Consider the following 23,624-nt stretch of genomic DNA (forward strand, 5'->3'; position numbering starts at 1 on the left):
ATCCTGAATGATGAGCATCAGGAAATTGTAAATTTCTCCAAAAGAGATGGGTAGTGATTTCAAAATTAAATCCTTAAACTCACATCAGATAAAGTGAGTAGCACATGCAGTAATATTGGATTCACCATGAGTATTAATCTACAATCACTTTGTTAAGGGTGGAGTGAAATATGACACACACACATACACACACAAACGAACCACTTGATGTCTTTAGTGTCTGTCATAAGCCATCAGTGCAGTATTTGTTGATTATTCTGCTTTATAAAGAGGCGTCAGCTCTACTCTTCTTTTCTTAGAGACACTTTACGAGGAGTTTAAAGTCGTAAACCGGATTTCGCCATCATGAAGTGTTCGTCATGTTTTGTCCAGGTTGTTGTTGTGCGAGTGATTTACAGCGTTTCACTCGGTCACTTGAAAGGCAAAAGTGTCCGTGTCAGCATTGCTTCCCATAAGGGCTTTTGGAAATGTAAAGACAAACAAACATTTCCTGAGCTGTGGGTCTTTGTGTGTTTGTGTGTGTGTGTAGAGCATCACAGGGAAAACATGTAGGGGAAGCTGGGGGTCAAAGGGTACAGCTGCTGTTTTTACTCGCTGCACTATTGTGTATCTGAGCAATTCAAGATCAGACGAGCCTCTCTGAGATACACATCTTGTCTTTCTATGAGGTTTTCTTACTTTACTTTTACTTTGATTGTGTAGAAATGGATAGAGATTTAAATCATCTACTTATTTTAACAAAATTTTTGCTCTCAACAGACCTCCAGTGATTAGAGTCTCTGAGGTTTCCAGCAGAGGGCAGTGTGTATGTGTCTCACTGGACAACATCATTTCTCCTGTTGAATGTGCAAACGATGCTCAGAAATCCTCAGCCACTGGGGCTGACTGGGAGTCCCTCATCATTATTCTTTGATTATTTATGATGCACAGGATTACTATCAGAATTATATAGAGTACAAAAAGACCATATATAAATCTATATGTATTTATCATTGCACTTGCATTAGCGGATCTGCATTTAGAATTACTGATCACATCTGTTGGCTGTATTTTAGTCTGTGGCCTCTAATATTCTGCTGAAGCCAATGTGGAGAAGCCCTCACAATAAATAAACTATAATTGTGTATTATTGTTCCAGTGTAAGGCTTTTCCCCTTGAGGATAAATGAATTCCACCTTTGTCCTGTTTTTATTTAAATATTATTTATCTCGCTTGCCAACTGAAGGCGTTTGCGAAAGTGCTGCTGGTTCAAAACTAATTAGCCTCTGGGAAGAGCAAGGCAGGGAAAGTCAATAGCGTCCTTGAGCAAGTGAGGCCGTTGCCTGTACCAGCTCCAGTGTTGTGGGCGCGGAGGTGCAGAGAAATGAACGTGCTCAGTCGACCTTCCTCATTTAAATGAGCGTTGAAACTTCCACACTGCTCTTGTTGCACTCAACTTCTCTCGTTGTAATTCGGGCACTTTCCTCCTGCTTGTGTCTCCAGGTGAGCTTACTTCAGGCGAGCAGTGGGATTTAGTGCTGCACCTCCCTGGGGCACGTGGTTGTTATTGGACATGTGAGGATTGATTCTGTCAGGCTGCACGCCCGCCTGGTATCCATCCTGGTATTACATTAACAAAGTCAACCACTGCTAGCACGTTTATTAACTGTTCAAATCAGTGGTTGTACTCGTGACTGAGTTGTCGTCGTAGGTCAAGTTAAATAATACTTCAATATATAATTATCCTTTCTGGTTTGTCCTGCTATTAAGTTAATGTTTAATACAGAAAAAGCCCTTTGATACAGTCCTGTTTACCAGTCAGAATTAGTACTGGACACCCAGTGATAATTGAGTGAGCGATTACCAGTAGATCAGTCAAGCTGCAGGCTACTCAGATACATTGTTTTAGTGTGGAGGAGGTGGATCAGTCTGAGCCTGACTGATTGATCGGTTAGACGATAAAAAATTCGCCGATCTAAGACTTTCACATAAGTATTGGTATCTGCATGTGATGCTGATATGTGCCAATGCATCAAGATTGAAATATAAAATATACAAATTTAAATAAACCTTGTAAGATTATAGTTTTCAAAATATATGTCAAGGTCATTGTTTTGTACCACGTTTAATGCACCGTGTAATGTACTATATCAATATAATATGACAGGCACAGCTCGAGGCCGACCTGTGTGAATACAATATGTAAATAATACAGTGCAGCATTGTGTGTAAAGCAGGTTTGTCATGAGATCATATGATCCAGTAGTTCTGGTCACCTTTGTTTGTTCGTCTGTGAGGCGACAGATAAGCCTCACGACCAAAGTGATGAGAGTTAACTGTCTGAGCGAGTGATTTGCTGAGGCAGCCAACTTGTAAAATTATAAAACAGAAATGTTCCTTCAGAGATTCGGACATCCTCTGATATGACTGAGGAGGTTTTCAATATATTCAAATTGAAGAAGATCATATTTACCCATACAACAGGTCTGAGGTTTGAGAAAAACATCAATTTCTTAGCTCCACCCAGATTGTTTGGAAACAAGCTGGTGATTGGACTTTAATCGGATAATTTAATTTAACAGGACAAAGTTAGAGCCTGAATTCTCACTAGTTTTTTGGTGTTTGTTTGTTCTCTACTTCCTCTAACTCAGCTGGTTCACTTCAAATCTGTGGTCCCTGTCAGCTGTCAAAAAAAATCTCCATCACAATATTTTCATTTTTATCATCGTACACACGAGTTGTTTGTGGTTTTTCACAACACACTCGGACTCACTGATGACATAAGCGCTTTTTGCTGATGTAATCCCTCACGTGTGTGAGTGATTGCACTGTGGTCCGTACAAAATAACATTAGTAAACAATACCCATAGTGAGTGGATTTGAACGTCCATTATCTTTCTCTCTCATAGTCATCGGATAATGAAACAGCGTTTGGCAGCTTCCATCCATTTTCTGTTCAGTTGTACAACTGGAGACGGCTCAATGTGGCCACTAGTCACTGCGTCAAGTCAATTCATGTCTCACTCGCTTTCCAACACACAATTATTTTCTCTGACATTTATCATATTTCATGTTTTCTAGAAACTCTCTTTGAGCTCGTCCTTTGTGACAGGAACAGTTCTTGGCTGTTTGACAGCTTGTCTATTTCATTTCTGCAGTAAAGACGTCAGGAGGACTTGTTTATTCACTCGCCGTGAATTTGTTTCCTCTCTGGCAGCAGCACATGTTACACCAGCCCTCAGAGAGGCTGCAGCTTAAACTGGACAAACCCAAAAAACTCTTAGGACTTAATTAACTGATAGACTCATTATAGACACACTTGAAAAACACTTGCTAGCCTACAGCTATATTAAGGCTACAAACAACCCATAATGCATTATGTTATTATGTTTTAATATTTGGACACTGAAATATGAGACAACTCATATTGTTTTAATCCTAAATTTCAGAAAGATTATTTTAAGTCATTACTCCCAATATGATGTTTACATGACTCGCTCACAGAATATATCATTCATATTCCTGTTGACATGTCACCATCTATCCTCTTTGTCATACGTGCAACATTCCTGCCACAATCCTGCTATAGAACCTATTCAAAATCTTCAATATCTATATATATTTTCTTGTTTACACTCGAACCAAGGACATTCATCATCACACAATAAGTGACCGTCGTATGTTGATGTCGCAAAATGCTGCCACGACTCCAAAAGGACTTAAAATAAGGAATATTATAATGAGCATGACGTGAGCATGTGCTTATAATTGGACAGTGACTGTACGACAAAACTAATGTTACCACTGCCTCATTCGGGTGCACAAAATATTCACACAACAAACAAACTACCAGTGCTAAAGTGTCCAACCACCCCTCGTGCACACAGTATGTCTGATTGCATGTGCAGCTCCATGCCTGCACTGACGTGTGTGTTCACCTGTGTCGTCTCTGTTATATTTCCCTGAGCCAATTTTTTTGCTGGAGAGAACATAATCAAGTTGTTCTTCTCCAAATTAAATCTGTAGCTAGTTTGTGACCTGAAATATGCCCTCATCCCCTCGGCAATACTTACAGCTCAGAACTGAATATACACACACACACACACACACACACACATCGGTACCCCTACAGAGGGAATTGCGGGAGGCTGTACTCTGATAGCTCCTGCAGTGATGTGTGCGGGCAGCAGCGTAACAAGAACCAGCTGCTCCCCCCTCATCTTCCTCCTCCTCTTCGTCTTCGTCCCCCTGTTTCCTTAATTTCTCTTCGGTCCTTTATTCCCCAGTATTATTATGATTAACACTGTGCCCCTCTCTCCTCCTGTGCTGGCATAAACAACAACAACAACAAAGATGATGCTGAAGGAAAAATGAAGAGACAATGCTCCCTTATTGCATGCAAACACACGCACGCACACACACACACACACACACAAACAGACACACATAGACTAAAGCTGGCAGCTACACACGCTTATAATCAAAGATGACGCCTACACAAAGTCACCAAGACGCCTACGCGTGCAGACTACGAGGTGTAGTCAATGCCCATGCACACACAGACATACACACACACACACACACTGACACACACAGCAGCTAATGAAGGTTATTCCCAGTCAAAAGGAAAGAGCAGGATTCCCTCAGTGATTGATGACTCATTGAGGCGATGGCTGTGGCTGTTTGTGCATCATTACTTGCTGTGGCGTATCACCATTATTGCTCCGCTACTGCAGACACACCTCAGGAGCCCCACGGATTCTCGACATAGGGTCGACAGGCTTTAAAATCACCACGTGAAAAGTCTAAAGTCTGGTTGCAGAGGCACGTTGGCATCCTGATGAGTTGTTCACCACATCCTGACATCTGGCACAAGGACAAAAGGACGCTACATAGACTGCAGCAACAGGGTCCTGTACAATACCTGACTGCAAATCAGTTAAATCTCATCATTTGTGCAGGTCTCATCATGGCTCTGTTAGAAGAACCACCACAGGGATCAGGTTGGCAAGAAGGACCATGCTCCAACGACTCGTACTGTGTTAAAGATGTGTTGAAGGTGCAGAACAACTAGGGACGGGAATCGTCAGGGACCTCCCGATACGATACTATCACGATACTTAGGTTGGGATACGATATGTATTGCGATTCTGTGGGTATTGCGATTCGATATTACGATTTCTTTTGGTTAACATTAACTTAATGACTGCTGGGCAGCCAATAGAGAATATAATACAAAATGTGCCCTATTATTGTATAATCCCTGTCAACTGCACACAAACTGACAGATTAAGAAATGTATACCACTTAGGCTACTTAAGCTAAAGCGAGCTAACGCGAACTAACGCGCTCCTCCGTCTCCCCGGGTAGAGGCGGTGGAGCCCGGGCTCTCTGCTCGGCTCCCCAGCTAGCGTTAGCTCACCGTTAGCTCCGGCGGGGGGCCCAGCTCCGGGCTAACGCTTGCGCCGGAGTTTCAAGGAACCATATCAACTGTGGTTAAATGGGCATACGATGGGTCCTTAAAAAAATAAATAATTCGATTTGAGAGGCAGCCTGGCAATTTAAAATCGTCATTCACAAGAATCGCGATTCATAACTGAATCGATTTCCCCCCCATCCCTAAGAACAACAGGAAACAACATCAGAATTCAGTGCAAATCGTGCAAATTTATTGAATTAATTGAGTAGAACTATGGATTGATAATGAGAAATCATCTGCAACTGTTTTAATAATGGATTAATCTAGTTTTGCTTTATTTTTCAAGGAACAATTACCAACATCTGGATGGTTCTATAGGCTCTGAAATGTGAAGAGCTTGTTCTTGTCCTGCTTGATGGTACATTGAATATCTTTGTCGGTCAGACCAAACATTAGATCCCGCCTCTTCTAGGTCTTCTAGGATCTAGGTCGTTAGGTTTAGGTTTAGGGTTATGTTTAGGGTTAGGGTTAGGGTTAGGGTCATTGTTCTCAAACTCATTAAATACTAACAAGTAAGTGTTGGCTGCAGCATTGCTTTTTGGTGTCTATTTCATTTAGATAGATATTTATATTACGTAATGACAGTAATAATAATCATGACAACGGAAAAATTGACAGAACAATATGTTGTACAGCACTGATCCTCCAGTTTGCTTTGTTCCTCAAATCATTCACTTCACATTGAACGTTTCCCTCTAGAACACTTCACACACTCAGTATGTTGACTTACTGTGCAGCTTTGTTTGCACTGTGGGACTTGCTTTGAAATAAAGAGACTGTCAGGTCCGGCTTAGTTGTTTAGAAAAGGTGTTACACAGAAGATACCTGGCCCATCTTAGTTTCACTGCAAACTACTTGGTATTCATCAATCCACAGAATAGAATCTTCTCTGAATGTTCCAAGTGAGAATGATTTATATAACTTGACCTCTGTCTGTTTGTTTAACGTGTTAGACGCCGGTTTGTGACAAAGGGTTGATCAGGAAGTTCTCACTCAGCACATTCTCTGTGTGTTTCTTCAAGACCTGCTGAATCTTTCATGTGCAACCACCCCATCAGTGAGTGTTACTCCTATTGAACACAAACCCTCTTATTTTTTTGTATGCTTTGCTTTCTTCTTCTTCTTCTTTTTTTTTTATTGAAACAGCAGGAGGGCGGACAGAGGGACAGTATGGACGGTTCTGGCAGGATTCAATCTCAGGCCAGTAGGGGGGTCTATTTGGTTCCCGAGGTGGGGGTCCCAATTGCTAAACTTTCTCTGTGCACTTTATTGCTTTTTAGTGGTTAAGGCAATTCACTAGTGGTGATTCATCACTCACTAACATACACACAGACACACACACACCCAGCTGTGAGGCTCCCGGAGGCCATTCCCACCTCCAGCCTCATAACACCCGCTGATGACTAGTCACAGAGTAGCTTCAGGGTCATTCCAGATGCCTCCCTGCGCACTCAGTATCATCTCAACCTGAAATTTGATCTCTTGCTTTTACACATACACAGACCCCCCCCCACCCAGACACACACTCCATACGTGTGGTGGAACTACCTTGTTTATGGCAATTGCTCTAAGCAGAAAACTGGGGACAAACTGGGCTAAAGACCTCAGCCGAGGCACAATGGGATTTTTTATTTATGTTCTAGTGCAGGTAAAGCATTCAACCAAACCAAGAATCAGAAACTCAACTCTGAAAAATGTGTTCCTGCCGAAGCACTCACTGTTTTCTGAAGTGACAGGGGACACTTGAACACAACATATGGCTCTGGCACGTTATGTGATGCCACATGTTGTGGCACTCCTCTGGTGCAACTGAACTACAGCACATGAGTCTAGAACTTCTACAGAAGTATATTCCAAGGTCTGAGGGGAAAGTTGGTGTGGAATAAAGGGATAGTTCACCCCCCAAAAAATCGACTCACCACCCTGCCGATGAAGGGTTTGAGTCCAGAAAACACTTTTGGAGGTTCAGGGCTGAACAGTGTTGGAGCCAAACCCAAAACAATTCAAGTAAATAGCAACCACTTCTTCAAACATATCATAAAATGCCTCACATAGGGTTTGACTTGGAAATGGTCATTAATACCAACATCTAGTTTACATTTCTGACTTTCAGAGAGAAAGAGAGAGAGAGAGAGCGAGCCCGCTGCCCATCACCTGAAGTTCATTACGTGAACTTTTAATATATTCGACTCACAACTCAACCGCTCTTTCATTCTCAGTGCTTTCAAATCCTCATTTCTGGCCAAAGCAGACACGCCTCTAAATACCCACAGAACATTACCTATGCACCAATCAGTAGACGGAGCATTTAGTAGCAAAACAGCCCAAATTTCCCCACAGGAGTTGACGGGAAAACAAAAGCAGTGAGTCACATTCATGAGGTGGCTTCAGATAATGATAATGGTGATCTGTAATTTAACTTCCCAGCATCTGTACAAGTGAACTGACGGTGGCTGTGCCTGCCAGCTGCCTCTGGCTCCAGGCTCGTTCCGACAGTTGACGTCAAACAGGACCTGCGTTTGCATTTTCTTTATTTAATAGGCTGATTCCTGCACATTAGTTTTTGTTTAAATGCGATGGGATTGGCTCGTGCAACAGAACCACAATGCAGCGTGTCTGTTGAAGAGTCAAGGTCACTGCCAATTGCAGGCACACAACCGTGAGGCAGTAAATCTAGTTTCTTTACATTACCACACTATGGAGCTTAATTTGACACCAAACTCAAACCACCTCAGCTTCCCCCAGGAGCCACCATGTTAATCATATTTGGATTTTCAGGCTTCGGTGAATGACAGAGATCAAGGCACGTGTTAATCAACCTCAAGGCTTCAACACGTCCCTTCAAATACCCGTAAGACACCAGCGTGCTCTTCAAATTGTCAGCTCACTTGCTTTTGTTGTCAGGACATTAGTTGTAGCGTTGCGATGCCGTTTAGTGTTTAACTAGAGCGCCGCCATCATGACACCTGGGTTTGTGGTGGATGAGAAGAATTATCCTCCAGGGAGAATGCGCCCTGGCTCAGTGAGTGACGCACTTGCTCTCTCAGTGTGCAACAGTTCTTATGCAAAGCAGACCCACTGGCCATACCACACACAGTGATGTTATATATGCAGGCGTATGCAAATGAGTGACCTTTCGCAGAGCATTTTCATCAGGTTGGGAAATTAATTTTGGGGGGATCAAGTCCCTGTCTGGTGGATTCATAAAGTCAGTATCAAGAGAATACAGAATATATTCAGGAGTAAATATGATCGTCATTCAGGGAAATTTGATAGGATCGTAGGAACGTTGGATTTAAAGATGCAAATTTGAAGGAATGTTAAATATTTGTTAATGACAAAGGCAATGATGGGTTGATGGTATTATTTACATTTTTTCCCCATTCATTTAAATTAGTAAATTTAATTGTATCGCTGTTCTCGTTTGCTTTGTGTTTGCCATAATTTATCAAATGGTCCACAAAATGTAAAAATTCATTCATGTGCAGTGCAAAAACTTTATGGTGCAACTATATATAGTGAACAGAACTTCAGCCATTATTGTATGTACAGAAAGGTTATAGAAAAGTGAACTGGCAGACAGGTCTCCTGACAGCAGTGATTTTTATTTGTATGTCGGAAATACACTTTTAGAGCCTGATCGATTTAGCTGTTTGCCAATAATATGAGCGGATATGAGCCTTTCACAGACATATTGCTGTCAGCATTTGCTGATATGAAAACATTCCGTATAAAGTCTAAGTTTAATAAAAGAGGGTTTCTTACCTTGTACAGATTGTTCAGCCCCATGAGGCAAATTGTGATATGGGCTATGCATACAAATTAATTGATTGATTGATCATATTGGATATTGGCATCAGCCTTGAAGATCCATATTATAAAAGCTCTAATGAATATTGTAAAAGGGGATTTAAAAAAGAGGCAGAAACACTGGACTGTTATTTCAGTATTATTTCTGGTTTTAGTTATTATCGGCATGATATTAATCAAGAAAATAAGATGCTTATTCATCACAGCAGCAAATGTTTAGTGAAAACAGCGACGGTATTGTTCGCGAGAGCTGCAGTCAAAGTGTCTGGGATGAGTTGTGCTTTGCTGTGGCACAGTTTGTGGGTTGAGAGTGAACACGCGTTGTTTTCGAAATAACTGGGTCATTCTGTGTCAAGACAGAGAGAATCCAGGAGAGTGGTTACAGCACCGTCTCAAGATGTTCGATTGAAGTTTGTTCTCAAAATGTTCGGATGCCAAATCTGAAGCCTCTATTCTTTTATTACACACTTTAAAACACCACATCTTGAAAAGTAGGATTATATGGCTATATTCCATCCATCCATCTATTGTTGCACTTACCCACGGTATTCCAGACGTCCCATTCCTTAGCTCTGCTTATCAGCTCGTCCTGGATGACCCAAGTCCTCACTCGATATCTAAGGCTGAGTCCAGACATCCAACAATCATAGAGATACTGAGGCTAAAATCCTGAAAGTGAAGTTTTTCTGACCCAAAATATATCTCAAATCGGTCTATTTTTGGAATCAATAGAAGCACATTAGCTCATTTAAACTGTCAATAACTGTACACCAAACAGTTTCTATGTACAGTTTTATGTTGCTCCTCGTACTATTGTGTGACCTCATACGTTGGCATACTTGCAGCAAACAAAGTTTCATGAGGGTAGAAATAAATCATCCAAGATAAAACATGTTGAGGCAATAAAAGCGAAATCAAGTCAAGGGCTGAATGAATAAGAAAACAGTAATTAGTGTTGTGTTGTTTCTGGTGCTATTTCCCTATAGATGCGTTGGTGAGGGTTGGAAGTGGGGCTCGAGTCAGGTTTTCTGGGCAATTGAATTTTAATGCAAGAATAAGATCACATTTGTGTTTTGCAGTTGTTGTTGTAGTACAAACCTCAGGCAGACACTTGCAGCTGCAACTCGCTCCTGTGAAGAGAGCTGCGGTTACTTGTTAACATGCAACACGGGAGATTTTGTCAACTGAACACTGAAGTGCCAACACAGACCTAATCCCAGTCCCTGTCACTTCAGCTTGGCATGATTGACTCGTCTGTGCTCTCGGACATAATTTTCCCTCTTTGGTGTCAGTTGGGGGAATGTAGATTTGTTAGAATTAGCACCAGTGTTGACTGTGCTTTACTTTTCAGTTATTTTGTTATGCTTTGCTTTCTCTTACTGTCTAAAAGTTATATTTTAGCAAAAGAATTATAGATTCATGAAGTCAAATAGATCATAAATAACTATTACTAGCCAATGGGTGCAGGTCTCAGGTGTATGTGGGCGTGCAGTAGGGCTGAACGATTAATTGCATTTGCGATAAAATCGCGATATGATAAAACGAGATTTTCTAATCGCAACGTGCGCGATTAAAACGTGCGAAAGAAGGTAGGGCACTGGGCTGGTGTCCTCACCCGCAGCAAGAATGCCGCGGAACAACAAAACTCCTCTGATCAAGAAGATAGCGAAGCAAGCCTGCATCATCTACACAGGGACCTAAATTCTTCGTCCGACGTGGCGGACTCACAGAGCGAGTTCATCCTGCTGCTGACCGCGTTGCGGGCGGCGGAACTGAAAATCGCTCCCCGGAAAAGCAAGCCGTGCTCCGGGGCGGCGGGGCTCCAGAGCCCCCCGGTCACCTACATGCACATCTGCGAGACGGAGGTGTTCAGCATGGGGTTGTTCCTGCTGAGGCCCGGCGCCTCCATGCCGCTGCACGACCACCCGGACATGAACGGGAATCTACGGAGCTGCTGATCCGCACGCTGCCCTTCCAGCGCATCCAGCTGGCCCGCCGCATCCGCGGAGAGAGAGCTTAAACTGCTGCTGCTCCACTTACTATAACAACGCCGCATTCCAACACTTATAAAATGCAATTCAATGTGGAAGTAATCCAAGTATTCAGAATACGTATATAGAATATAGTATCCTTAACCAACACTGGAAATGTTACTGACTTGGGAGCAGTAAGACTATAATTTAAAAAATGTTTTTCTCAGGACGGTAACTTTTGCACACAGGTTATAAAAAGTGCATGCCTTGTGTTTATACTTACAATGACTTTGATTAAATTACTTAAATGCACACTGATTTGTTGTTCTTGTTTCTGTAATGAGCCGTTAAATTAAAATGTCGGAAAGAATATTGTACAGTAAATGTATCTAATATTGTGTCATATTTAAATCATTCATTATGGTTTTTTTGGGGGGGAAAAGAAGATAAAATAAAAAAATCGCATATTAAATCGCAATCGCAATATTTGGGGAAAAAATCGCAATTAGATTATTTTCCCAAATCGTTCAGCCCTAGCGTGCAGTGTCCATAAGCTCTCAGTCAGAATCCACCGCTGCTCCTCCAGATATAGTCACATACATATGGCTTCAAAACAGCTCATAAACCATTGGGTGATGTCACAGTGGGTTGCCTCTTGCATGCGACAAAGGCCGGCATTGAAGCCAAGTGGTCCTGTACGGTCCAACCTCTCGTCCTCTGGCCACGATCATAAGATCTATCAGAACAGAAACAACGAAATGTCACATTTGAGGAGTTGGAACGAGACCAAGATCAGAGCAAGACTATAGTTTGTTTATAGGTTGTTTGTCTGTTTTCAGACTTGAACTCTGAACATCTCGGAAAGGAGTAGGAGGACACCTGAGTTGGCCCTTATCACCAAAAGCTCTAGAATGTCATTGTCTTCCGTTGCGTGTTAGAAATATCTTCAACATGCCTACTCAGAAAATAGCTGGAGCAACTGACTCAGACTTTTCTCCGAGACAGTCCAATTTTGTAAAAATAGACAAAGCAATACATCCAAGATAATTGAGCATGAATAGATGCATTGTGACACGAGTGCACGACAACAACACGTGACGCCCTCGCCTTCACGCCATTCATCGTTTCCCTGCTTCCTAACACAAGCACGACGAGGGATTCAGCATAGAGATGTTCCTCAGGCCAACATAAGTCACGCTGAGCTTTGAGAAAGTGTAATGGTGACTAGTTGGTTCAGTATGGCTGACAACAACGTAACATGTTGCAGGGCGGCTGGGATGTGCTCAGAGGAGGCTGATAGAGGGGGTGTGTCCTGACGTGAGGTTTCGCCCTGCTGCACGCCGGCCTGCCATAGGCTGCTGTCTGGTAGGCTGGAGCAAAGGAATGGATGGAGAGGCACGAAGGCACTAGGACCCAGCGGCGAGGCAGCGTGCTGGCAGGCAGAGTGGGGCTGAGTCACTGCATGTGTCTGAGCGGCAGTCAGAAACAAGAGAGAGCCAGAGAGCAGAGGTGATCTCACTCTCATCAGCACAGGATAACACAACCATGATGGGTTGACTTGGGGGGGGGGGAAGCGGTCGGAGAGAGGAAGTGTGCATTCGCCCACCACTTGCGCAGCCATGGAGACCAACAAAGTTCTTCATTTCGTGCCCTCGGGTAAGTGAAGCAGCAAAGCTCTCCAGAGCTGCTCCTCAGCTGTGCACGACCCAGCGTTCACTGGGAGAACCTTGGGGTTCCCTGCCCATAGTGAAACCTGAGAACCTCCCCGTGCAAAGCATGTGCAGCCCACCTCCACCTCCACTTGGAGGGAAGGGCAGATGTTTGGGTGTGCATGTGTTCTACTGTATAGATGTTTTTTTTACATTTTTTTTAATGTTTGCTCTTTCTGCATACTTAGGAATGTGACTGCTTGTGACAGAAATCCTGTTTTGGTGTTCCTTCTCAGGGGAGGTGCGTTTGTAGAAGCGATGGTTTGCTCACAGAAATAAAACCTCTCTTTTCTTTTTTTGCATTTTAGACTGAGCACGCTTTTGCCGTTTCTCTTTTCTCTCTCTCTCTCTCTCTCTCTCTCTCTCTCTCTACCTCTCTCTCCCTCTCTCTACCTCTCTCTCTCTCTCTCTCTCTCTCTCTCTCTCTCTCTCTCTCTCTCTCCTCCTCCTTCTTGTTTATGTCTGGTATGCGACACAAGAGGTTCCTGCGTCGTCAGTTTTCACAATCTGAACCTTGAGAAAAGATTGCATTGGAAACCTTTCAGGATAAACAGCCCGTATACCTGTCGAGCAGAGCACAGCTGGAATGCAGAGAACGCCCGGGCTCATAATGCACTTTCTCATGTGTTGCACTGGCGCGGCTCGTGCATGTGCGCCTGCTAGACAGAGCGGGATCGACACAAGAAACACTGTGTGTGTGACTGTGTACAGCAACATGTGCGTGTGTCAGTGTGTGTACAGTTGTGTGTATGTGTGAATGTGTTTCTGTTCATGAGAAATTGAAGGAAAAACCCAACAATCAGCTTTTGTGTTTGTGTGTCTGTGTGCATGAGAGGGAGAAAGACGGACAGATTAGTGTTGGTGACAGCCACAGGGGAGCAGCGAGTTCTCCCCTCACTCAAAGTCCTGAGAGCCTGCAGCCCATTCGGAGGTGTGATGCGGCTGCCTTCTCACTTTCATTTGTCTGGAAAGGCAGAGCAGGATGCTGCGTCTTGGTGTGTGTGTGCATGCATGTGTATGTGTGTGTGTGTGAGGGGACATTATATGGAAAAATGCAAATGACGGAATATTATGTGAGACTGTGTGTATGTGCATGAGGGTGTTTTGTTTGAGAGTAAATCCCCCTGTGTGTGTGTGTGTGTGTATGGCTTAATATGCTCAAATATCCGTGTGTGTATTTGTGCGTATGTGTTTGTCAGAGTTCAGTCGTGCTCTGGTGAGAGATGTGAGAGTGTGTGTGTGTCTGTGTGTGTGTATGCATTTGTGCACCAGCGTCATACACTGTGCACACTAACTACATTTCCGAGTGTGTGTCGGGGCGTAATGGACACTGCTGTGGCTCGTCCTCTGAAGAGTAATTTGCATTCATTTGCTTAGAAGCTGATCAGAGGCGCAGAGAGGGCAGGTTTGATATTCACAGCAGAACAATTGTGTTCTGTGAACAGAAAGGTATTCCAATGGATTTCCATTGAGGAAGGTTGAGATTTGGGTTGTTGGTGACAGCAGGAAATGTCTAATTCCGTTGATTCAGTCATATCTAATCATTTTAATCCCATTCATTCTGTAGATTTCTCCGTCTCGTAACTTAACCTTGGACTTAAATGCACATGTGAAGGTTTAAATGCCCTGTAGAGCAAGATAAAAAAAAAGACAGTCTACCTGCAGGACTATGATTGAGATATTGATCCTCGCCAGCAGGGGTTGGTGATCTGAAGATTATATATAGTGATCGCTTTTTAAGTCGTCCACAATCTTCTTTTCCCAAGTGAAACGTAGAGGTCGTGACATTTTATTACATTTACAGTCGGTCCACCCCGATAACATGAATCTGCGTTACATAACTACGTAGGTGGCTGCGCGGGTTGGTCCAATTATATCATTTGTCTCTTTCATGTGTGACATATGTGAAAAACAATTCAACTTGAGCCAGCAGCATGACTATATGTACAAAGTTGGAAAGATACAATTAACTGTAAACATTCAAGAATAACACAATGTGGGAATTACACCACATCAACCACCCACAAAGGAAGTGTCTGAGGGAATCTGTCAGTGTGTCCTATAGACTGCGCATGAAGGTGGACGACATGAAAGCTCCTCAACAGGGAAGCCGAAACCATCTGGAGCGCCCTCTGGTGGCTTGCTCCTGTATAGGTCATAACCTCTGCCTCCTCCATGTTAGCAGTTGGGACATGGACCAGAATTTCAAAGTACAGGTCAAATGCAATGATTTGGCAGGAGATGACAGCGTTTGTATCGCAGACACTTTGGCTTAATTTCTGGATAGTGGAGTCCATCTTTGTTTTTTACTCCATTGCGTGTCCTGGGTGTTTCACTGGGGTCAGGAACAACCCCACTCATCTGTGTCACAAACGGTTATCACTGATCTGGAGGTTTCTTTAATGTAACATTGTGTTGAGATGGAGCCACTAGATTGTGGGCTGGTGGGAGTCTGGATATTCTCACTGGTACATTTAAAATATGGGGAAAGGGTCACAATACGAATCGTGATTAAATGTGATTCGTTTGTTTTTTCGCAAGAGAGATCCCCCACGTCCCAAATTCTCTTTACTATGGATTTCATATTGTTCTGATCCCACTGTACATAACAGAGCTGAATCTCAATGAACACACACAGGCCAGAGAAACTGTCTCTCACTGGTGTTTACGTCTCTGAGCATGAGCGATGCCTTATTGCAGCATATTGTGAGTAATCCTCCAGATTGTGTCATTATCGGTGGCAAGCTGTCGACAGGTGAAGGAGCAGCCGATGCCGTGGGAGGAGGTCAGGTGATCTGGGATTCGTTTCATGGACTTGTAAATTACAACAGAGCTTCCTCGTATAATTACTCAACGTGATAATCCCCCATTTAGTTTTTTTAATATTCAAACCTGAGGCGTTGATGGTTTTAACGTCCTGGACAACCCAACGCCTGCAGTGTGTTAACCCACTTACAGAACATTGTTCATTAGTGAAAATGGGTAAAGCAAATAATTGGCTTCATAGTTAATTGACGTTTAGTTGATTCATAGTTCGATCACATTTTCCTCTCAACATCTCTGTGATCAGTTTTTATTATTCAGGTGACATTTAAATCCCAGTTACTTAAATTTCTTGTTTAATTGTTTTACACATTTAATTGTTATAAAGTTATAAATAATCAAAGTAACATCAAGTTGTATGCATTTTTGCCATAATATGATAGTATGATAATATATATTCATCTCAGAAGATCAACTCAATTTAACTGCAATTAAATGAATAGATAAAAAAATAAAATTAAAACGCACGATTCACAGATGCAATAACAATTATTTCTTTATCAGAGAATTTTTCTCAATAAATAAATCTCTTCAGTAAAATGTCTGTGAACATAAGCAGTTTATTATCACTTTTTAGTTTATCACCTAACAAAGAGCAAATTCTTAGAATCTGAAACTAGGCAATGTTCTGCAATTTTTCCTTGAAATACAGCTTTAAATTCAATAACCCCATTTATTGTCCATATACTGCCAGTAAATATTTTTAATTTCTTTGTAAGAGCTACTAAGAGAGTACAGAGCCAGTTCTGGAGACAAAATACTAACACTGTGTGTGTGTGGTCGTTGTTTTAAAGTGTCCTGATTAACTAAGGTCATTATGACATGAAGCTGAGATCTCCAGCAGGGCGTCGAACCTCATGTGTGACGGACGGCCTCATAACCAGCGTCACCGCGGTGACCCGCGGAGCCAGAAAAGATCAGCATGGCGGACACATAGTGGCTGTGTGAATTAGTAGTTTGACCGTGTGGAAGTGGAGGTGTGTGTGAAAGATGGATGACGTGTGGCGGTGTGTGTGTGTGTGTGTGCTGTAGATGTGACAGTGATCTCTGATCAGTATTCACCACTGGCAACAGATCTCAGAAGCTCCAGCCTCTGAGCACAGCCATCTGGGTAGAGGAGAAACACACATCGACACATACACATATACAAATTATTATACAGTAACACACTGAGATATCACAAAACCGCGTCTATGCCAGATACGACACGACGGACACACACGTCCATTTTATTCACACAGAGAAATGCACACTCACACCAACTGTCACAGATATTGTCCGTATACTGCACGTAATTACCTACACAACTCACTCTATCTCCATAATTTGTTGGTTCACATGCAAAACAAATTATGTAGATGTGTCAAGACAGACACCTATCATGCACAGTTCAAGGAACACAGAACGATGACCACACATTCATTACAATCAAAACAAAACACACACACACACACACACACACACACACACACAGACACGTTTGTCTTTATGTCTCTGCCTTGCTCCATCTCTTTTTTATCTCAGGTTGTGTTTTCTGTCTTCTCATATTTATTTTTCAAGACGATATTTATCACAAATGCGGAGAAATTTGTGAAAATATTAAAAGTCAGGTCCCGGTCAGATGCAATGTGACCTCGCTGCTGTTAATTTACTGTGTCGGGAGTTTTGGAACAAACACCTCTTCTGTGACCGGTGTTTGTTTTGCGCTGTGATTTGAATCACTTAGTGTGTCAGTGATAAAGGATTTTATCACTCTGACTTCAATGAGGTGCAATTACAAAAACAACAACAACTGCTGCTACAAATAGAAGTACAAGTCAAGCTAAAAGGATTTCAGCAGCAGGGGTACCGTGTGGATTATTTTGAGAATTATCTTCTCAACTGAAGTAGAAAACCACTCGTGTGGAAAACCACATTTATGTTATTAAAGTCCGAATACAAGAAAGCCTTTGAGCTTTAGCTTTATGAGTTCATTTCACAAAACATGAATTCAAAATACATAAATGAAATGTAAAAGTTTGTTGTGGGAGATTTGGTAGAAACCAAATTTCATCGCTAAGCTTAAAAGCTTCGGAGTATTTGGCCCAAGTTTCCATCCTTTCAGGAGACACATCTATGATTCTGCATGTTCTTAATGAGAATTTGAATTTCCCTTTATAAAAATGGACTGTATTTATGAATGGGGTTTATCTAATCCAAAAGCCGGGGATCGAACCCTTTACCTTCTGGTCAATGACCCGCTCTACCTCCTGAGCCACAGTCTGTCCTTCATTTGCACTCTGTCAGTACATTGAAATAATCTCCAATGTTCAGTTTTTTCATTTCTTGTCTCACCAAGTTTCTACATTCGGCAGAAAAAAACCATCCATGTCCCAATAAGCATGAATCTTGTTTTAAATGTGCTTCACACCACACACCTTGATACACAGACATTTTGATTAAGGTTACGAGAGCGTAAAAATAAGCTTTTTACAAAACAAACAGTGTGTTTTTTATCAGAGCAGTTGTTTGATAAATGTATTTGTTCTTCCTCACCGCTGGGTTTCCTCAATTCTGCAGCAATTTTCTGGTTCCTAAGTAGCTATTTCGTTCGATGTGTCTCGCTCGTCTTGTCTCGAGCAAACATTAGATTTTTTATTTAAATCGACGTCCGTGCTCCGCTCTTTCCGTGCACATTTTGTGATCTGAAGTTACAGACACTCGTCTTTGGTTAATTCAGTTTCGGGGGGGCAGTTGGGAGTGCTTGATTAGATGCACTGGATCTCCCTGCAAAACGGAAACTTGGCAGAATCTATTGTCACATTAAGAAATCGCACAGAGGCATAAATCAAGATCTTAATACGATCAATCAAGCCACCCTAGAATTGATCACTTAGGTCAAAACCAGTCCAGCTTAATGTGATGGCTCGATTGATTAAGAACAATGGTCAGATTCCTTTTTTTAGTAATAAATGACAGAAAGCAGTGAAAACGTCTAGAACAAAGTAAAATCCAATAAAAAACAGTTGAGATAAATGCTAATCAAACTCACCAAAAGAGGTTTTGAGACAAGATTTTAAAATAATCTCTTTTAGTGTACAAGAAAGTCTAAACTTACATGTGTCAAAGTAAAAGTACTAAGTGGGTGATTAAGACCAGGCACACGAACGTCAGTAGGTAAAAGCCCGGAGATATAAACGTAGCCACGCGTTTATGCACCAGATGCATCATGAGTGTAATTGTTCACGACACTCGAGGAGGTTAGCCTCCAGTTACTTCTGAAATCACCACAGAAAGAGGGATTGTGGTTTCATCGTAAACGGTATGAGAGGATCTTTAAATCAACAACGGCCCCTACCTTCATGTAGTTATTGTGTTATTGCGTTCATTTCCGAGGACGTGCACAACGGACACACCAAACAGATGCGTGATCCGTTGGCAAGGATTCGTGAACACGTGGTCATAAGTACATTTCTCTCCAGCAGAAGAAGGATGTGAACTCAGCTTAAATCAGAAATGAACTTTGTTGATGTCAAGAAACGAGCCAAACATCAGTTCACTTGGTTGTGTTATTAATAATAGTTTGTATAAGTACTGTATTGTTGTACAGTAGTATTTTCAGCACAATGCTGACTCTATACTGCTCTGTAACATCACAGTATTCTAGTCTTCACAGTCAGCAGAACATACAATGTGAAGAGTTTTAATCACTTCTCTCTCCCTCTCAAAAAAATCTATTCTGAATTCCAGACTAATGTCGATTTTACAAGCTAATTAAACGGCCAATATTTAGCAGAACCAAGTACAAAAAAAGCCTTTTAGTTCCAACATGGTCTTTAGCATGTGACTCTCACAAACCTCTTAATTCCACATGTCAGTGCCTCATACCCTCCAGATGGGGATGTATAAAAAACATCTATTGTTGTAGGGATGAAAGCTTCTTCAATGGTCAGATAAAAGGGGGTTTTGGGGTTTAAAGACCAGCTTGCTGCCTCCTGGAAAAACAACCAGTGTTCACAAATGGAGTTACAACACTGCAGTTATTTTAAACCCCTGATTATAAAGGCAGAAAGTGTCAGAAGCTATTAGAGTTCTGTTTTATTCACAAAATCATATGGAAACACTTGTTTGTCCACAGTATTTAGTTGAGTTTCCTTTGTTTTGAGGAGCAGATGTGTTTGGATCTCAGTAGTTTAGAGTTTCCCCCACTGTGAACGATGAGAGATTGATGTCGCTGCAGATTTGATCCACTTTCATTTGACTTCTCACAGAGTTTGTGTCTTGTCTCATTCAAAATACAAGAGATGCTTTTCACTCGGTAATAAAACACATTGTCTCTTTGAATTTAAATAAGATCGCGAGGCACATAATCACTTCGACAGCACATACACACAAAGAGATGAAGGCGGGGTAAATGAAGCTACTTTTACACACACAAATGCATGTTTCGAAAATAACTGCTGTTGTGTAATCAGGCTGCAGTTAAACAGCTCGTGCACACCCATCCACTGCACATGGAGGCGTCCCCCACAGGTTACAGTACAGGAAGCAGTGCCGTGCACAGGCTAGGTGCTTGTTTCACTTCCTTCTCGATGTCGCTCTGCACAGAGATGTGTGCTGTGCAGTTTACTCTCTCCCCCTTTGCAGTGAATTTAATTTAAAAACCAACAAACAGAACACAACAGAGCGGTAGAGATGGCACTCGGCTGCTCGGCTCCTCAATATATACCCCCACTACACACACACACACACACACACACACACACACACACACACACACACACACACACACACACACACACACACACACACACACACACAACACACACTCACACATTACAAAAGTAATTATTCCAGGATGTCAGAGAATGTCGATGAAATTCCAAATCTTGATTGGAAAGCTGTCTCCTAGTGTGTGAGAAGAAATATCAATGTGCTAAGTAGAGTGTGGCAATATGTATTAGAGGTGTGTGACACTTTCACACACACACACACACACACACAGGCATGCAGACACACACACACACACACACACACACACACACAGGAGCATGCAGAGACGCACTCATGTCCTATCATGTATGACCCACCCAATTCAGGCAAGACGCATTCTGAGCTGCAGAAACAAGTAGCTTCATGTTGGACGAGTCCTGCAGACATTTTCTCATTCGCGCTCACACCATGGTTTTTTCATGCCGTCCTGCTATTTTCAAACAGATGTTGAATGCCGACTTTGCACAGACACACAAAGGCACACTCACAGACACACACAAGCACACACTAACATGTATGGTTTTTATCCACGAGCACTGTTCCGCTCGTGTGTTCTTTCACACTAAGTCGGATGTCCTCTTTGTCCTTGCCACATGTCATACCAGTGTAATTTACATCCTCCATATGCTGCAGTGCCAGAATTGAATTCGTATTCCAGCTCACGTTCTGTAGTTGATGTTACATCTGTAGTTAAGGTCTGTGTGAGTAACTTTGTGTTGTAGAATAAATGTAGAACAACAGTCCAGACTGAGAGAAGTGCGAGGGCGAAAGGATCTCAGCTCCGGTGTAAGAGGAAGACTCACAACGTCAAACAGACAAAAGAAGACACAAACCCCTCCACCCCCAGTGACAGGTGGAGAATTAAACAAAGAGTAGCAGTGAGACATAGATCTGTAATCTGGAGAACAGTAGGAAGCCACGGTTCCTTAATTTAAATTCTGTCAGTGGCGGAGTGGGAAACAACCGAGCCAATCAAAGAGACAGCTCCTGCACAGGGCAGGGCTCTTACACTGCTGAGGTTAGGGGTTTGATTCTCACCAGGGCCACTGCATACTAACAAGGTACAAATACTCAACGTCTATTTGATTACATTTTTACCTCTTTTTAAAATGAGCCGTCCTCTCTCTGCTACCGTGGGTGAAAGTCAATTATTTCCACATGAAACAGGCAGGAACGGGCACATTTTAATCGAGAACCTCACAGATGGTGGAGACTGACAGCACGTCACATTTACATTAGAGTCTTCTCCGCGGCCGCCTCACATCGATCCAGTGAGAACTGTGCCTGTGTAGTTTCAGTGGGGGAACACCACAAAATGAAAAGCAGTGAGACGGGCTGTCGGGTAGCGGGCGGGGGGGAGCGGCGTACAGTAGAGAGCCGTGTGGAGAGAACAGCCGACTTTAAAAAAAAGAGATGGTGGCCTGGCTTTAATCGAGCCGGAGGAAGATGGGAATGTGCAAGTAATTAGCAGGAATCCCCCCGCACCGACTTTCTTATTTCTCTCCCCCCCCCCCCCCCCTCCTATGAAAAACAAGACAGCCAATTGCTGCAGCCAGCGGTTGGCTTGTGTGCGTGCATGTGTGTGTGTGTGTGTGTGTGTGTGTAGTGGAACAACCCTCTCAGTCACTTGCACACTGAACACACACACACACACACACACACACACACACACACACACACACACACACACACACACACACACACACACTGTGAGCGTCCCTGCTGCAGCACCTGAGCAGAATCCTATACCTGTGTGTGACTGTGTGGGAATGAGAGGATGGGAAATGAGAAACACAAGCAAAAGATGTAAACATGTTAAATATCTCCAAAATAAAGCCCAGAAATGGAGACAGGATGGAAAAGGGAAAACAGAGGAGGTGGGGGTTTGAATTGGGGCACGTTCCTCCGCTAACCTCCGTCACGATGCCTCGTCTCGCCACGCCGCAGACGAGCCAGATTTATCTGTGAACTGGCAGCAGCCAGCTCACTATAACTATCAATCCCTCTCAGGTGAAAGGAGCAGAGGATTACTGCAGAGCTGCTCAGTGCACAGACCAGACACCAAAAGACACTTAAATCCACAGAGAGAGAAAACAGACAGGCTGGAAAAACAGACGTGTTGCGGGACCGATTTTGTTCCTTTTGCTCACATGTAGATTTTTGATTAGAAAATAAATGAATTACATCGAGGGCACACTGGAGAGTTGTGTTTTGTTCTGTGGCTGAGGCCTGCTGCCCATCCAGCTGTCAATCACAGTATGAAATATTCTCCTATAGTTCTAGTTCCTGAAAAATAATGAAATCAATCTTCTGTGTTGTTGAACTTGTTTGTTCTGCGCCGCCTGTGGCTCTCTTCCTTTAATAGCTCTGTCGTGGCTCCACCTCGACCTCCAGCTAATTTAGTTTTTTCGGATGGAATCTTTGACACATTTACGAAAACATACATGTACCAGTAGCACATACATGTAAATAAATATGTTTGATTGCACACCCTCCCACTGCCGTCCAGCATCACTCTCGCTCTTGGCCAGCTCTGTGGTCAAGGCTCTGCCGTGACATCATCAGCGTCAGACACCAGCCTCGGGACACAGCTGTCATCATATTAATCAAACCGTGTCCAAGTTTAGTTTTTCCTCTAAAATAATTCTTACTGGTACCTCCGGTGCTAATTTTAAACTCTGGGGCAATTGCCACTGAGTAAACATTTTCTACATCAGTGCTAAAATGACAAAGTGTCAAGTATTAAAGAAAACGGGACGATGCGAGTGTTAGCAGAGTGAATCCTGAAGAAGGAGATTTTTATAATTATTCTTTTTTTGCCAGTCACTTGTCACAACGGGGCATAATATTTCTTTAGATTTCCTTGTTAACAGAGAAGGCGTCCCTCAACGAAAACACAGGGGGGCGGGGGAGAAGATGCGTGGTTCATTATACCCTTGAGTTTGAATAAGGACTTCTAGCAATCTTTTTTCAAGGAGACACAGGGACGGACAAAAGTAGATTTTCCTTTACTGCGAATGCGAGTCATTGTATTTCAAGGCTCTTCGGATAAAAGCCTCCATCAAACAATCCTCCCCCGACTGGAGGACAGTACAATAA

General features: G+C 42.7%; 1 protein-coding gene across 2 annotated transcripts in view; it reads left to right on the plus strand.

Annotated features, from left to right (window-relative positions):
- The first annotated feature begins 12,704 nt into the window (after positions 1-12,704).
- The window catches only part of slc4a11 (solute carrier family 4 member 11), a 67,421-nt gene continuing 56,501 nt past the window's right edge, over positions 12,705-23,624 (plus strand). The window contains exon 1 of one of the 2 annotated variants that reach the window (XM_053433727.1): positions 12,705-12,897. In XM_053433727.1, coding sequence (XP_053289702.1) covers positions 12,861-12,897 — 37 coding nt within the window. In that variant the 5' untranslated portion in view covers positions 12,705-12,860. The remainder of the gene's footprint in view (positions 12,898-23,624) is intronic. The other variant, XM_053433730.1, reaches the window with a different exon arrangement.

The sequence above is a fragment of the Pleuronectes platessa genome, chromosome 11, assembly GCF_947347685.1.
Source record: "Pleuronectes platessa chromosome 11, fPlePla1.1, whole genome shotgun sequence".
NCBI classification, from domain to species: domain Eukaryota; kingdom Metazoa; phylum Chordata; class Actinopteri; order Pleuronectiformes; family Pleuronectidae; genus Pleuronectes; species Pleuronectes platessa.